General features: G+C 39.5%; 1 protein-coding gene across 1 annotated transcript in view; it reads right to left on the bottom strand.

The window, feature by feature from the left end:
• Positions 1-11,564: 11,564 nt before the first annotated feature.
• The window catches only part of LOC139730410 (FACT complex subunit SSRP1-like), a 64,393-nt gene continuing 57,765 nt past the window's right edge, over positions 11,565-18,192 (bottom strand). Inside the window, exon 16 of the mRNA XM_071641271.1 lies at positions 11,565-11,663. Within this exon, the coding sequence (XP_071497372.1) occupies positions 11,565-11,663 (99 nt within the window). The remainder of the gene's footprint in view (positions 11,664-18,192) is intronic.

Here is an 18,192-nt window from a genome sequence, read left to right as displayed (position 1 = left end):
CACTCTTTATCCCTATTTCACGGCAGGACATAATGGTTGAAGTAATGTAATAACGATGAAATATATAAAGATGATGATGATGAAAAAAATAATAATAACAAATTCAATAGTTATTGATTTTTTGATAAAATATCCCATAACTAGCATTGTGATTATCATATCACAATCATCATTGCTACGTCAACTATATACCCTGACCATCTATACGTAACCCCCCCCCCCCCCCCAAAAAAAAAAAAAAAAAAAATATTCATCATAAATTTGTACTCACGTGCAGATTACTTGATGCTAGTGTTGTTTTGAAGGTTATTTTTCCTGACCTGTATTTGACTTTATTGCGGTCACGGAAGTTTTTGGAATTGAGGGTTAATTTTCCCTCAAAGGAAACAAATTTTGTCATTGAATTGCTGGCCGACTTTCATTTTTACAACAGGCAATCACACAAATAAACAAGTGTCACGGGTACGGCGCCAGGGTACTAAACCTTTGGAGGTGATGATGACTTAGATATCAAGACACATTTTGGCGTTGTTTTGTTATTAATAGATACGACCCACATTGAGAGCGGCGCTGCAGTTCATTTTGTTAAGTTAGGGTTGTCTACACAAGGTAGAATATGGACAGCAGACACAGCGCCTTGACAGCAAAATCGATACATACAGTGCTTTATATAGTGGATTGTTGTTAAGGCTCAGTTAAGTCAAGGAGGTTCAAGAGAATGGAGTCACAACCGTCTTCTTTCCTTTGCTAGATGTTCGAAGCCGCCGCTCAAAAATATTTGAAGCATGTGCCAAACAGGATCTGCCGCGCAGATAGGAAGATTGACTCGTGTCTCAGAGCATAATCACCAGCCACTTTCAAAGGAAGATATGTCTTTGTGATGGTAATTACTTTTCGCTATCCCTTCTTATAAAAGGTAGGTGGTGCAGACACGAGGATGCGCGAATAAGAAATTGAGCAAAAAATGCTGAAATAAAGATGAAAATTACTCGACTGGGCACACCCGGGCACTAATCTGATACATCTATCAATAAAGAATTATACTTGAAGATTATTCCATATTCGTTTCATTTGTGGAAATTAAGCGGAAAAGTGATAAAACCAGCTTTCCAGGATGGTACAGTTTTAAACATTTTCACATGATACAGCTCTGATTTACACTTTTGCACAAATTTCTGGGCGGGATTGACTTTTGTTTTACATGCTTTATCATTCAGTGAAATTTCATTTCATTTAATAAATAAATAAGCAAAATATGGCCAACATTATGATGACGTTCAAAATGAATCTTCAGATTGCTCAGCAAGACGGCGGCGTCGAACATCGATCATCAAAGGCACAAGTGCACCTTTGGAATTCTTTTGTACATCAATAGAAATCTGACAATTGTTTGAATAATTATAGCCAGTTGAAACTCCAGGTATAAAACCTCCTTTGTAAAGTGAAGTGCAGAAAAGTGAAAATGAAATCAAATCCAGTTTACAGCACCATCATCCAGCAACCAGTAGAACCACTGACTTGTTTTTTTTCCCGTGTGAGCTGTTGGAGTGTGGTTATGGTGATATAGGTGTGAAATTCATAGCAACTGCTGCTACGTGTTTCAGATTATAAAAGTGACATGCAATTCCAGCATGCAATAATTATCCGATAGACAGTAGCAGACATTGAAAAAAGTGGTTACTTCTATATTTCTGGTTAGAAAAGTGGAAAATTTCAAACCGAGACTAAAAAAGGTCATGAATCTTTGTTTTCACATGATTTTTTTTGTGTGTGAATTCGGTAATAAAAATGACTGGTCAAAACTTTAAATGGGAAAAGGGGAGGGGGCGTCATTCAAATACGAGTAGATACACCGTCCTCATATGGAAGATAAAATAATAACGAGCGAACTCTACTTTCATCACCGGTGGCTCGATGATAGCAGGAGGGGGTTCTGTTTTAAGTGTTACTTTAGTATCCTAGAGGTTTGCCCATTTTGCTTTGGCAGTTGAAATTCGACACTGAATTTGCGGTATTTCGCAAAGACAAATTTTGGCGCCGCGGAATTGGCGCCGCATGATTCGGTAGTAATTAAAGTGGTTGGTGGCGGAGGGGCGCCACTTGAGGTTATGACCCCATAGCTAATGGTTCGCCACTAGAGGTTCAGAGCTATAGATGTATACTCTGACTTCCCTCAGTGAATATATGACACATGGAGCCCCGTTCTGAAGGTTCTGAAAGGAGAGTTCAAATCTAGAGGTTCGTCACACGAGTTCCGCAAATGTAATGGGGGACTGGCATCTTGAATTCTTTAATGTGAAAACGGCTAGGGATATTCTGTATAATTATCACGGCAGCAGTTTGAGCCGGGGCGGTTCAGTAAAATTGTGAGGTGATAAAGAGGCTTCGCCACCACTGCAGGTTACAACCCTAACAACTGGTTGATAAACATCTGATTTCCGTCTCGTATCTTCCTCGTACAATTTCATCTTTGTTCCTCCGATCCTCTTAAATTGCCATTTCGTGGGTTCAAGAGTTGATTCATACCTGGATTTCTTTTCTTCTTTTTTTTTCAGACAAAGGATAAACGATTCCGGTTATCACATCCCTGCATTTTGCAGAGGACCCCAAGGAGCTTGTTTTCACGTACCTCCGTTGAAAGTTGGTTACATTTCGTCACGCACCCGCCAAGCCAGAAGCGTGTGTCTGGAGACGATCCGCGCATGTCCGTACTGTACACTATGTCCCCCCCCCCCCCCCCCCCAAAAAAAAAAAAAAAAAAAAAAAAAAAAATTACAATCAGATTTTCGCACTGATGAATTCTAATATGATTAAACTGTCTGAATGCTATATTAGGGTCTCAAAATATAACATCTTAGCTATATTTTGCAGAAACCCCATTCAATTTCGTTAAGTGGTCACAGAGAAATATGGATCATTGTAAAGAAGGTCATGGGTCTGTTTCTACCAACTTCCACTTGGACGCTCTTGGAACTGCATATTTATTAATGTGGGAACATAATGGACAGAACTTGGAGGGAAGGGATTCCTGACATGCTCTACAAAAATCATCATTTCTCTTAGACCACTGAAGCAAACCGGATGGGGTTGTCTGTAAGATGTGGGTAATAAGTTATAGTTTCATACCTTGAAATTGTATTTGGATTGATTCACAATTTAAAAGTTATCGTTGCGCAGGGTCCCATTGTATTTTTGTTTGTTTGTTTTTGTTTTTAGGGGACATACGGTATGGTCAACAATGGGCTCCTCGCTGACTTCCGGAGAAAGAGACAGTTACCATGGTTACGTTTTTGAAGGAAGTAGCCTTTAACTGTGGGTTTTTGAACCTCTACTGTTGGGATTGTTGCATGAAGCATGAAATCATAAGCAAGAACGTATCCATTACACTGTATACTCATATCTCTCTGTCTATATAATTATGTATGTATAGCTGCTGATGCATTTTATACGAACAACTGGACGACTTGTGAAATGGGGCTGCTACTTACCTTGTTACACCCACATTATTAAAAAACAATCAATGAATAATTCTGTACTATAAACGGAGAGATTAAGAGAGAGGAGAGAGAGAGAGAAACGGGAAAAAAGGATACTGATAACTAACGATTTAATAGTGTTAATTCAGGATTAAGTGATGCGATAGATTGTGATTGCAAAGTCTTGATCACCATCAATATAGTTTTGGTTGAGGCCCGTGTTGAGATGGGAAAATTCAGATTTTAGCATTTGCGAGTTAATTGGAACCACTTATGAACAGTTAAGAGCACACGGGTCTAAGAGGAATTCGATGTCTATTTGATGAAAATCGGTTTTGAAGTGTCTGAGATATCCAAAAACCGAAGTCAAACTTTGGACAGTGTGTACAACGCTGTGGGGTTTTCTGTGCCAAGTCGCATTCGACGCACACACAGAGTTAAAATGTTCATAGCATTTCCACAGTCGTGGTCGCGGAAGGGTGGATCTGCATCAGACTTGTCCATTGTTATTCCTCATTCATTTTCTTTCTCAGTTGAATATTCGTAAATGCCCACATATTTTTGTAGTTGTATTTTTTGTTTATCATCGAAGCTTATAATTGTATATAATTCTCATCTGAAATATTACTCTGAATGTATTTTCTTCTTATGTAGCTGTATAGACCCTATACTGTTTGTTTATACATTGTATTTCTCATGTAAGGGACCCCTCTGTGAAACAGCGCTGTTACGATAACAGTGCTGAGTAGGGTCATCCCTCCGTTGGAGGTCTATTTCATGTAATATATCTTTGCTTGTATATCTTTTTCTGGCGTAAAATAAATACACTACACTACACTACACTACACTACACTACACTACACTACACTACACTACACTACACTACACTACACTACACTACACTACACTACACTACACTACACTACACTACACTACACTACACTACACTACACTACACTACACTACACTACACTACACTACACTACACTACACTACAACACTACACTACAATACAATACAATACAATACAAAAGTCAAACTCGATCATTCCGTGGGCGGCATCATGATGCGACACGAAGATTCTTCTTCCAAAACAGTCTTCTGAAATTTTGCCAGTACATCATACATTATGAACAGAATAAAACCCTGGGCATCTGTTTTTCCAGTCTTTATATTTTTCTTCCTAGATGAAACAACAACATCATTACTTTCCATTTCATATTATATTCATGATGTGGGAACTTAAAACAACCAACAAACAAAACCATTAACCTCACAAGACAGTAAGTATCCTGTTATTCTTTTCCCCTGCTCGTATTTTCTTTTTCTTTTAATGCTGGTACCGTACCTCATTACATTATTATCACACAATAAATATGGATAATGTCAGGAGTTACAGGGTTTAAAATGTGAACACATAATTATTAATGAGGTGCATAGTTTGGAAATGAACATTGCACTGTTTGTCACGCAGAACAAAACACTCTGCTCCGCTGACAAAACCATAACAAATGGAAACAAACCAACCTTCATGCAGCAATGTTCTGCGCCATCTTAATAAAGGCATTATTTACCATTTGCACATGAAACAAAAACCCAGCTATAATGCTACAAAATAGCTCTAAAAGATGAGGTGGGGATAGAAACAACCAATGTAAAAACTTTAATTGCTATAATCAATGTTAAGTATTGCTAAATATTCAAAATGAGAACAATAGTTATAATAAAATTGTTTCTAGACTAAACCATCTACAGTATAATTGGTCTAATGAGAAAAACAGTAATATCTCCTTATATTTCAGGTTTTATCATCTTATGGTAGGATGTTTTGTGATATATAACTGACCTACACATATACATCAAATGTGATAACTTGAAAATTTTTAAAATCACTGCTCGCAATGGTAAAAACAATACATGTACCTTTAATTCTCTAATACCCCCACCCCATCTCTTTTTCAAAAAGTGAAGGTACACAGAGAGATCTAAACCTGGTTTCTCCACACTGATAACTTCGATAAGAAAATCGTAAAACCGCATGACAGAATATAGGAGAATTAAAGCAGTAAGCATGCCCGGTGACCAGTAAAAATCATCCTTGAGGGTAGGCGCCCTAGATGAGACTAAACAAAAAATTAAGATCATGCTGTAAACAAGACTATTGACTTACTCACAAACCCAAACTCATAAAATGATAACCCCTCATTTGTAATATTTTGTTTACCCCAAACAAGATGGTCGAATCATGGCCTCTATTTTCCAAGTTTAGCATCTCCAGTGTTATGACTGCTCGACCCGATGACCTTGCGGTATCCATTTCCGATCCACATCTGGGCCAAGAGCGACGTTGCGTGGGGATTACGTTTCACCTCCTTTCAAATGCCACTGACATTGTACATATTCCAGTTGCCTGAACGGTGTTGAGGGAGTTAATTTGAACTCGGACCTCCTGTTCCAAATCCAGGGGCCTGTTTCATGAAGATTGAGCGTAAGTTGCAATCAATCGCAAATTGCTTTACATTGACAAATTTGCGATTGATCGCAACACTTGATTTTACTTGAAATCAAGCAAAAATGTCTTTATGAAACAGGACTTACACTCAACATTGAACTTATGCTAGATTCAATGAGTTACGCTCAATAAATTGAGCGTAAGATCAATCGCAACTCTATATGAACCAGGCCCCAGGGCTCGGTTGCATAAAAAGATGCAATCAAACAAAAGTCAAAAAGTCAAAAGCATTCATGTCAGGTATCACAGCCAATCAGAAATGAGTATTCAGAGACTTGGGTTCGATTTTCTGAACTGTTTGATTTTCTGACCTATGTTTGATCTAAATTCTTATGCAACAGGGCCCAAGAGCTGTATCAGTCACACCGCAGTGCAAGTTATCTCGTACTTTCTCGCTTCATGTATTCATTTTGTACTTCATGATCTGTGAAGACAATGAGTCTTTGTACATGAACCATGCGGTCACCCTTGGGAGTCAGTGAGAAACTAACGATGATAGCCACTTGTCATCAGATAATATTCCTGAGGGAAGGAGCTTCAACCGGTACAGTTCATATATTAAAAAAATAAAAATAAAAAAATCCAGTTGCTGCTGTTGTTGTTTCAAACAAATAGAGAATACTACTTGTGATATGAGGAAGAGAGAGGGGAGAGAGAGGGGGAGAGATCACAGATGACTTTGAGATGACTTTCAGCTCTGACTGAACAGGTGCCTTGGTATTGTTTGACGATAGCAGGCCACTGTCTCCCACTGTCAACTACAATTTGGGTACTTTGTTGTTTGTCAGCAGAACTGATATGATGGGTGTCACACAAGAGCATATATGAATATAATGTGAACAGAAATAGATAGATAGATAGATAGATACAGAGAGATATTAGGATACATTGTATATACATAGAGAGAGAGACAGATAGTAATAGAAGAAAAGAGAGATTAAGATACTCTGTATGCCGAGGCAGACATATAGGTATAGTGATAGAGAGACTTGTACTGGTCATCCCACAAGCCCAACATCCACAAGACATTCAGCCCACGAGCCTGGCATTGAAAAAAGGTCCATGAGTCTAAAAGTCCACAAGTCATACAGCTCATGAGCTGTTGACGCTAGGCAAATAAGGCCCACGAGTCCGAGATTAGGCAAAAAAGCCCACAAGACCAATACTGCATATATTATGCGCCTTGATGTAATGAGTGGTTGACCCATGGGCCTTCGATTCTTTGATAAGTGTGTCAGGCTCATGGGCTTTTTTGCTTAGTGTCAGGCTCGTGGCCCTTGTTTGCCTAGTGTGGGCTGTGTGAGTTGTGGGCTGTATGACTCATGGGTGTCAGACTTGTGACGTGCATCCGACTTTTGTTGGGGCACTGTCGATTAGTGGCTTAAGGGTCCCGACTCTCAACGGGAGGTTATGAGTTTGAATCCCGTCAAGTGCCTACAGCCTTGAACAAAGATGTTTTTAGCCACCCTGTCCCTCTCAATCCACGAGTACAGTACTCTCCACGTAATCGGGTATCGCTTAAACGGGTACTCCGTTTAATTGGGTAGTAAATTCAAAATCAGTTCCAATGCACATTAAAACTACCTGATAATCGGGTTGCCTCTCCGCATAAACGGGTAAATAATTGTCTTCTAATCTAATTTCTACCCACATTTTATCTCAGAAATAACACTTTAGGAAATTAGGAATGTCAAATTTTCCGCAGCTAATCGCATTCTCTGCTCAATTTGCAGAGAAGACCAATCAATTTGGGAGTGATTAAACATGAAAACACATGTACCAGTATATACCGACTTGTCACACCTAAACGAACATTACACATGTAGCTGGCACTCACAACTGCATAGACAGACAGGAATTGAACACACTTGCGCTCATCCCTTGCTCCGCAGCAACATTCACAATACGAGAAGCCTGCAACGAAAATCAGGCCATGCACCAGCTCCATAATTTTGCTTTTCCCCGGTCACTTCTCGAAAACCCGACGTTCTACGTGACTAGTGTATACGCAAAGAGATGTGTTCATTTCGAAAAACGCCTGCATGTTAGCGAAGAGACTATAGTCAAACGACAAAGTTTTCTGAAGATTTATCTATCCATAAAAAGAGTGTAAATTATTGTTCGTGACTGAGAAAGTAAGGTATGTATAATGTGCCGTGCAAGCACGCGTGTTAAGCATACAGTGTAGGTGTTTGGTGCAGTGTAAAATGCATGTGCTTACATATTGTGTGTGTCAATTGTGAGTGAGACGTGTTCTTCTGTTAATCGGGTACTCCGCTTAATCGGGTAAGAAACGCTCTGCTCGAGCCTACCCGATTATGCGGAGAGTACTGTATAAATGGGTATCTGGCAATGCTAGGGTAATGATAATGGCAGGGTCCTCTGTTAGAGCAGTGGCAACATTGAAGAGGTTACCCTGGATAAAGAAGACCATATTATCATTATTGTGACTCCATTCCTTGCAGCCATCTTGCCCACCGAATGACATTATATTGCACTTTGAGATGTGCAGATAAATATATATGCGGCACTGTGCCATCTGTAATAGCAAAGTAGGGAAGTGCATAAAAAGGTTGAAAAGACAAAATCTTTGGGTCTCGCCTTGTCGGATCGCAAGAGGTCGAGAAGGCAAGGAATTATCTCATCTTTTCAGTGGCACTTTGATACAAGCTGCCGTAGCAAAGTTATAATTTCACAGGGCTGGAACTGGATGTCAGGGGGCCTCAGATGAGCAGAAGTTCATTACTACAATTGTCAAACACACATTTTCACACATACAAAAACAAAAATTCGTACACAAAATGCACTCACAACAAACATTCATACTCATGCACACAAAAACACACACATATAGCACTGTAAACACACATCTCAATGAAATACACACATAATAAACTAAACCACTCGAACAACAATGCTAGGAGACATATACAGTGGATGATTGCTATATACACATACAAATTTATTTGCAGATTCCATAATACATTGCCAAAAAAAAAAAAAATTATCTTACATTCAGTTTGAAATTTGCGGGTGCGATTCACAATGTATGCATCATCACTGCTTTTTTCTTTGACAGGAAAGCAAAAATATGCACCCCTACATTATGTACATAATCATTCCAACCACCCGTGTCACTGTTTATTTGATTTTTTGTTTTGTTTTGTTTTGTTTTAATATGGGCTGTGTCCATTCATATGCACTGCCCTCTATTGTCAACAATGTGGGAATCAGAGCATCATGTATTTCTCTCCTGATATCTCCCTATTTGGTGGAGTCTGATCATCAGATACTAAAACCTCCCAATCTTGACAGTTGCCAGATTCGGCATTCCACGACCTGTGGTAGGGAAAGAAAGTTTGCACGCAGGCAAGAACAAAGTGCAGGAGAAAGAGGAGACGTATGACACAACTCCACACAGCTACAGACTGTATGCATGCTGACAATTCTGAGCTCCATTTTTTTTTTTTTGGTAGTTGTAACTAAATAACAGACCTGTGTGCCAGAATTCAATAGGAATGAAACAACCTTGAATCAATGAACTGTTAAGGCAGATCAAGTATACCGGTAACTCACAAATGTTACAGATCTGTGTTTTCAGTTTTTCCAATTCAACAAAATTGAAAATGCATGCAACCCTCCACACTCGGCATTAATCGTATGATAACTTTGAAGAAGACTGGTACTCGGGGGATCATATCCTTGATGTGCTAGTCAAACATGCACACAAATTTGTGGCCAGCCTTTCTATGCACTGAAGTCTCTTTGCACTTTTTGCTATCAGTGTGTGGTGTTCACTCTGAAACAAACTGGAGGCTCCTTTTTTTTGTTTTGTTTTGTTTTTAGAAACATAATAAAAGCAAGGGACAGAAGAAAAAGTTGAACCCCATATTCTTTGGTTCTTTTTCCCTTTTTTTAAAAACACAAAAATAAACCCCCAAACATACATGTACACACAGACAAAAGCCTACTGAATGAATGTGCAAGTATGTGTGTATAATTGTGAGGGTTAAATGTGTGTGTGTGTGTGAGTGTGTGTGTGTGTGCCTTTGTGCACTTGTATGTGTATCAGATACGGTGCCCTAGAAGGGAGAATTCTGCCCTATATCTGTAACACAAGGCCAGAAGTTAACAGAATGGCCTAACATATCATTCCTCCCACCCCCTTTTTTTTTTGTTTTGTAAATTGACTTTGCCCGACAGTGCAGAAGTTGATCATGTTATTATTTGCCTTACAAGTGGAGCAAAGTCTGCATTCTCTCGGTTTACTTTAAACACAACCTCGTGCTGCCGACTAAATCAACAGGACCACTGCACTTGAAAGGTGTGATTGTTTTGGCATGGAACAGATATCTCTTCTTTGTTCCCCTCGAGAAAACACAAGGTGGTGACGCAAGTCTTGTCCTTTCAAACCATGACATACAAAAACCTTCCATTAACAGAAGAACCCAACAAAAATAAACACCACACTGATGGACAAATGAATAAATCATTGACTGCCGACAAAATTGTACCACTTAAAATAGCGTTTAATGCGTCATACGCATTGTACGAATAGATACAGTGAATATATGAACATGTGGCAAATATGCTGTCACTCTGGCAGATTGAGACATATGGATTTGCTACTCGTTTAGAGCTATAATGAAATAGCAAATAACCTTGGAAAATGAAGTCAAGGATGTCATACAAACACGACGGCAATACCAACTTTACCGATTTGTGAAAATTCTGTTGCAAAATAAAAATGATCAATAAATATTGTAATGAAAGGAATATGTTTGGAGTATCATACTGCTTCAAATAGATCTACTGTATTCATAAAAAAAAATCTGTACATGTCACACTTCATGATGAGTGATACCTTTATTGTATTCAAACACTGTCCAATTCCAATTGAAATTATCTTCTTGGATGGCAAAATAGTGCCGATATAAATTCTACTGCGGCTGCCAAAAATGTGATTAAACCTCTGAAAAGTTTGGGTCACAATCTACCCTTTTTGATCACCGAAAGAATCATGTCTATAGAATGGCCTTATGTCATTGCTGCTCCATTATAAACAAACTGAAAAACATCCATTTGCACTTACACTGATGACCAGAGAGAACAAGGGCAAATTTCACAGACCCATTCAGATATGACATCATTTGAGACACATACCATATATAGGAGCTTGTATCTCATTTTGCTGATAAGATGTGAGCAGTATTTGACATTCCTTGAACAAAGTGAAATCTTACGAAGAAACCATCCTTGTGCATGACTTCATTTACTGAGTGGCTTGTGTGGTGGTGCAAGAAGAACTCTTTGAGTTATAAATACTACTGTACAGACGTCAGCGTCATGAAAAAGAAGCGGAGATTTTCACACAAAAGTTCAGTAACTGAGGCATATCCACTCCTCTTCATCCATACTCCCACATCTGGCAACAAAAGAGTTAGTTTCTTCCTCTGTCCTAAGGTTGAGTTCTATACATACATTGTGAGATCCCTCCAGCCCCCCTCCCTCCACCCTTCCTCAAGATGGCACTTTTAACACATATCCAACGTCTACCTCAAGGTCCCTTAATCATCTCAATCCTCGGCATCCTCCTCCTCCTCCTCCTCTACCGGTGATGATGGTTCCTCCTTGTCTGACGCCTCCTTCCCGGACTCCTCCGCATCCGACTTCTCCTGGGGGACGAGAAGAAAGTTCACAAGAAACAAAAGAGAGAAGAATTGCTCATTAGCACATTTTCAGAAAGTCTTCATAAAGTTTGTTTGGAGAATCATATTTCTACCACAACATGAGACACTCATCTCTTAGTACTGTAAAACACGATATATTCGCGAATTAGAGCCGATGGCCTCTTTGGCGAAATGAAATTGTTGTAAATTGCCACTGGCATTCATTGCATACAACAACAGTGTAGACAAGAGCTTTCGCATGCATTGTAATTTCGCGAATCTTGGCTCTTGTGAAATTCACACAATTAAAATGTACGTGAACATTCCTTGTTTTACAGTAACTGATCATCTGCTCTTTAACTCACATGCCCTCGACATCACATGCATCCTTCGAATCCTTGGAGTGCTCGATTGAACTGCCTGGACATTAATTGGTGTCACTAGCTATCAGAAGAGGGACTCATCACTAGCTCCAACCTGTCCTGAATCATTAACATCTTCACCAAGATGTCCCTTAACATACAACCATCATAACACACGGACAGGTGATGGGCTAGGTTGAGTCCATGCATCATTCATACATACTGGATGATTTACTCCTTGCTATGCGTAGTCAGTTTACCATGTTAAGAGATGGGGAGATTAATAGAGAATGACAGGACGAGGTAATGGAAAGACAAGAACACAAACACCCACTCATAAATATGCACAAGGAGAGCAACACTGGGTCTTATTCTGACATAAATTCACACATTGATTAGTGGGGGACAGTATTGCTTTCTCCTAATGTATTTAAAACCCAAAAGTTTTCTCTTCTTGTACTTTATACCCCAAAATTCTTCTCCCAGTTCATCCCTCAGCATCAAATGATAAAGTACACACACACCCACACAATCTCACACAAACACACATTTCTCATAGTTTCCATCACAACTTCAAATTTATTCACCTCACAGTACTCTACTTTTGTTTTTTTTTTTGGGGGGGGGGGGGGGGGGGCAGCGATCCCTGTGCATCATCCATTATGTCACTGACCACACACTGTCATGGGTAATCAAAAAGTATGACTTATATTCAAAGAGACCCCTCTAAAATATTCTATACTACAGACCAAAATGGCCACTCAATACTTCAAACTTACAACAGAATAAGTGTAAAGGTACTGAAACACACACACACACACACACACACACACACACACACACACACATTCATTCAATTGACAGTTCTCAAGCATTCTCTATTTATCAAAAACTCTTCACGATCCATTTATTTCTAGATTTTTTTTTCTCTTTAATAAAAGACTGCAAGGGATCATGAGGGGAAAGTGCAGTATTTTTTGGAGTCTGCTTCTTTGAAAAGGAATGCTTTCATGATTTCGCACTACAACAGAAGGATCTCTGACAAGAATTTCACATAACAAAAAGCAAGAACAGGGAAAAACACAGACAAAGTCCGGGCACATTTTCCCTTTCCTGTTTGCAAGGCCAGAGGCAGACTCAGCATTTCTCATATAAAGCCCCCAAAAAATATCATGCGTCATCATGGGAAATATATGTAGTGCATAAACAGCGAAGTAGATATCTATCTTTTGCCACTCATCAAAGAGATATTTTCTTACAATTTTTGTATCTTTTCTTGGTCTCACATGGCAATGAAGCACACTCCTCTCCTCTTGTTCTGGTATTAATAATTTCGTGTGGTATTTTGACTATCAGTGCTATTTTGAGTTTCCCTTTTTCATGTAACAATATAAGCAGGCCACTTCTTTTTAATAGACAACTAATGACTTATGTATAGATGAATATGCTGTATTCATTACACACTACTGAAACAATCTCGATCTGAATCTGAATCTGAATCTCAACATTAAATCAAATCAAATCAGATCAAATCAAATCAAATCAAATCAAATCAAATCAAATCAAATCAAATCAAATCAAATCAAATCAAATCAAATCATATCTTGGGTCCTATCATATCAGCATCCCTTGGTGGTGAGTCTAGCTATGATTGTTCCTTTAACAATCTGCACCTCTTTCTATGCTCACCATACCAGTTTTTAGTACAATCAAGACTGTACTATAAATAAGTGAGTCCTATTATTGGCCCCTGGTCAAAATTTTTGGGGAAAGTCTGGATCATTTCCACCTGCATTTTCTCTTGGCACAGGTTAGGAGAAAAATCCCTGGTGGAGCCTTGAACAAAGGCTAAGCTGTTTGTTGGATTCGTCTTGTCATTCATCCCTGAATTCTAATGTGGATCAGCTGTGGATCAGCTGAGGATCAGCTGGGCTAACACTAACAGCTGACTGGGGCTTTCCTGTACCTTTTTCTTCCTTGCCAGACTGTCACATGGCACAGAGCTCTTTCAGACTGGCAAAGAACTCGTTTGTAGACTGGTTCACAAACAAGTTTGATGCCAATCCCAGTTGATTGAAGTCAGCAAACTTGAATATGTATATTGTTTCTTGAATCATGACAGGCCAAATGTGGTTCATGTATTCCAAACAAGGTCCGTCTTGATTCACTGTTAAAGACCCAGTAGCGCTAGGAGAAAAGATGGGTATGATTATATAATCTATCTTCATTCACTGCCCATCGGGGTACATTACAAAGTTGTGACTATTGACCGATTCTGTTTGACGCGCTATGTGTATTTTTGGCATGGGCAGCGCCATTACGCGGTGTCTCAGCCGACCCCCCCTTCCCTCTCCCCACCCCTCTCCCTACATTAGCACATGCGCAGGATGAAAAACTGATGCATGGTTGCTTTAGCCAATGGGCGTCTCGTACTGAGTGCGCGAATGCTTGCTTAGTGCGTGAACCTTTGTTACAAGTGCGCGATAAACATGTTGCCCGGGGGATGGGGGAGAGCAGGGGGGGTCGGCTGACACACCTCATGGCTGCACCCAGTGCCATAAAATGTCTGCTGCCCTCAATGAACCCGAATCGGTCAATAGTGCAGGTCTGCTAGAATTGTCTGTTGGCAGGGCTGCCAACTCTCACTCATTGAGAGTGAGACTCACTCATTTTGGTCCTTTCTCACTCTAAAACTTTATTTCATTTGTATGCATTTCTATTGATCTCACTCATTTTGACTCCTAAATTATAGCATTGGCCTATGGGAGTCTCACTCTCAACTACTTTCCAATGTTGGCAGGGCTGTGTTGGCATGTATGCGCACTGAAGCGTACGCTCATAGATAATGTTTGACTCAAATTACGTTTCTTTGGCTATGTGTAAATTCACAAAGAGATCAATAATAAAGCTGTTCATTAGTTTTAGAGATTACCAAATATATCCGAGTCAGACCAGTTTCTCAAATCATGAGTTCCCCATGCAACTGCGCCTTTAGGGGTTAATTTCTGAAACAAGACTAAGGAGGCTCAGCTTGGTTTGACCAGTGCAGTAGTACGCACTTCTGCCATGATGCATTCACAAGTGATTCTGCATCACAAAACCAACAAAGAGTTGCCAGACATGGATTTTTTTAGTTTAGAGCAGATTCCAAAAGGGCAGATTTTAAGGTTTAAAATGATGTATAACTCAATCAAATATATATACATGTATATGCTCTGATATACAGCAGTATATCAAGAAATGTATGTATGAGTATATGATAGGAAAGGCTATGGAGTTTGAGGCCCCATTGCGGTAAGGAATGCTGTTTGCTGCCTGCAAGGAGATTCATCCATGCAGCTGAACCCTCTATGTAACTATGCTTGCATTGAGAAACAACATGCTTTAGAAGCATGATTACGAGTGAATTTCTTGTAAGTGTAAAACCCCCCAATACTGTGATGGCTCTGCTTTGGCTAAAAGCCTTCTTTGCATCCACATGTCTCTGTTAGAGTGCTCTGATAGCTTGGCACACATACATAAAGGAGGAAGAAGGATATTGAAGAGCAGACTAGAAATGGAATTCTGACAGTCATGGGACCCTAGGAATAGATCATCAAGCCAAATTTACAAATCATGCTCTCATTTCCCCTCCCAGTCCCTGCCCCCCCCCCCCCCTTTGTTAAAACCTACCACAACATGAAATCACACAGGCTCCCATTGCAATGTGCACAATGGTGCATGGAGGAGATCGCAGCGCTCTGCAAGTCAGAGACATGGATTAACTCCATCCAGATGTATATGCACATAGTCACACACTCTCCTCAAGTTCAGTTAGTAGCAGGCCTACATGTAACTTAGCCCACATAAAACAATTTTGGGAAAAACCACACAATCAAACTGGTCAGATATGACTACATCTATGAGGTCTGAGCAGGGCAAGGATTAAAAAAAATATATAGAGAATTCCACAAAACTGAATTTTTCCAAAAAGTACAAAATTCCTTGAATTATTACTGATACATTTTAAGGATAATATTATTCCCCCTGCTTTCTGAGAGAAATAAGTCAAGTGCTCTTTCAAAATGCCAGAAAAGTGATTTTTTTTTTTCATGAGATTGTCCAGCAGTGATGTCACAAACAGTTGTGGTAAGATTCTCTCATCAAGCGATGGTGGCACTGAAACTTTAAGAGACCATAACTTTGAAACAGATTGTCATTTGTCTGATTTTCCTCAAACTTCACAAATATGTTCTGGTAATATTGCTGCATTCATTCAATCTAGATACATGTATGTGACCTTGCATGGCAAAACCAACAAAAAGTCGGACTACCCAAATTTCTGTGAGGACTCATAACAGGTAAAATGGGTGAACCCAGTCAACTTTCAGTCTTTTAAAAAAATATATTTTCTGGATGAGGAATTCTTCTCTTCTAGTATTTCAAAAGTTTGGGATCATAAAACAAATGGAAAATTGGCATTTTAACAGTTTTTCAAGCGCACTTTTTTTTCTTCTGATGTACACTTGCAGGCTTTTTCAGATTTATAAATTCGGAGCATGAGAAACCCCTTTAAACACTCTTCACTTTCAATGCTAATAACTTTGGAAAAGATGATGCAATAGACGGCTAGTATCAGTAACGAGTAGAACGTACTTAATATCATGTGTGCAAACTGTCTGTTTAGTTTGGAAATTACTCCATAAGTGGTTGCTACGGAGTCTTTCATACCGTGTTCTTTGTTTCATTCACTAGCACAGAGCACTGCTGGTTGAGATAAAGCACTTGAGTAGACACTTAACTTCAAGGCCTCTTTTCTCAGTATACACTTTGCCACAACGTACTTCCTTTCCATTATTTAGCAGGGTTTTAAATAGGGAAGTCCATTTGTATCGAATCATGTGTCAGTTAAAAGCTTAGAAACTGCTCTTCCTGAATCTATTCGTAACTAAAAATGCTTGTAGGGTGACTTTTCGATAGTTTCACGATGCATAGTCACATGCGCTCTTGGGTTTTCATTCTCCTTTGTAAATGCCTCATCTCAAAAGTCAGTGAACAGCCAACTCTGCACAAATCAATTTGGAGATATCCCCAATTAGGAAATTGGCTAATCAAAGCAACAGGTGTACAAGTTGTAGGTATCATTATAGCTGGAAACCTCCTTGGTGGGGGGGGGGGGGGGGGGGGGGGATGCTTTCGGAGGAATCACGGACACACCGGTCAGTCACCTGTGCCCTATCTGGCCATTATCACTATAATCTGACATTTGAACAGTGGGCGGACAATGGTGGACTGACCTTTCTTGTTGTTTTTTATTTTCTCTTTCTCCCTACACAACCCCATTCACACCTCCTTATCACAGAGGAAGACATTGTGAAGATCCTGTTTGAAGGCCGATTTGAGCAAAGCCAGTGATAAAAGTTGCACATGGTTCCCCCCAAAATGTATCAGTCAACCATATCATTGCAGATGACTGGAATGAGTTGCATTTCCAGAAAGACCTTGCGCCATTCTTATCTGCATGAGGAGGTGGATATTTTGGTGAGATTTTTTTTTCAAAATATCTGGAATATTTCAATGGATATAAAAGCAAAAATGAAACATGAAATCAACAAACGAATGCTCACAATATGCATTGGATCATTAATACATATCAAACAAATTAAACGACACTTGCGGTTGACAAGAAAGGAAGAACATGAGCTATAGAAGGATAACTCCCATGAATATTACAATTTTCATGTAGAATGAAATATAATGCCGGAGAGACCAAGGAGGTTCAAGAGATGAAGTCACAACTGTCTTGTACCTTGTAGTTGTTATCCCCGAAGACCTCCGCTAGGAAGGGTAACTCAGGGCTGACAAGAGTGGTAGCACAAGTTTCTTTTGTTTTATGAGAGCTTTGACTTTTTTAGTTTGGTTTTGAAGACTTCTGTGCTCTTGGATAATATTATTTCTTTTGGGAGGTTGTTCCAAAGGGAAATTACATCTGGGAAGAATGAGTGTGCTAGCTGGCTTGTGGAAATGAAGGTCGATACGGGGTCATACTGCTTGTCCTGTGTCCGCCGTAGCCTGGTTACTTTCTTTGAGGCGTATTTGTGGAGATCTAGGTCAAGTTCACCATGGATGAGCTTGTAAAAGCTGATGAGGCGTAGATGTTGTCTTCTGTCTTCCAGGGGGATCCAGCCGAGTGT

The sequence above is a fragment of the Diadema antillarum genome, unplaced genomic scaffold (assembly GCF_040938485.1).
Source record: "Diadema antillarum isolate AM-2024a unplaced genomic scaffold, OU_Dant_1.0 seq00000310_RagTag, whole genome shotgun sequence".
NCBI lineage: Eukaryota > Metazoa > Echinodermata > Echinoidea > Diadematoida > Diadematidae > Diadema > Diadema antillarum.
This window is presented reverse-complemented; position numbering and strand designations above follow the sequence as displayed.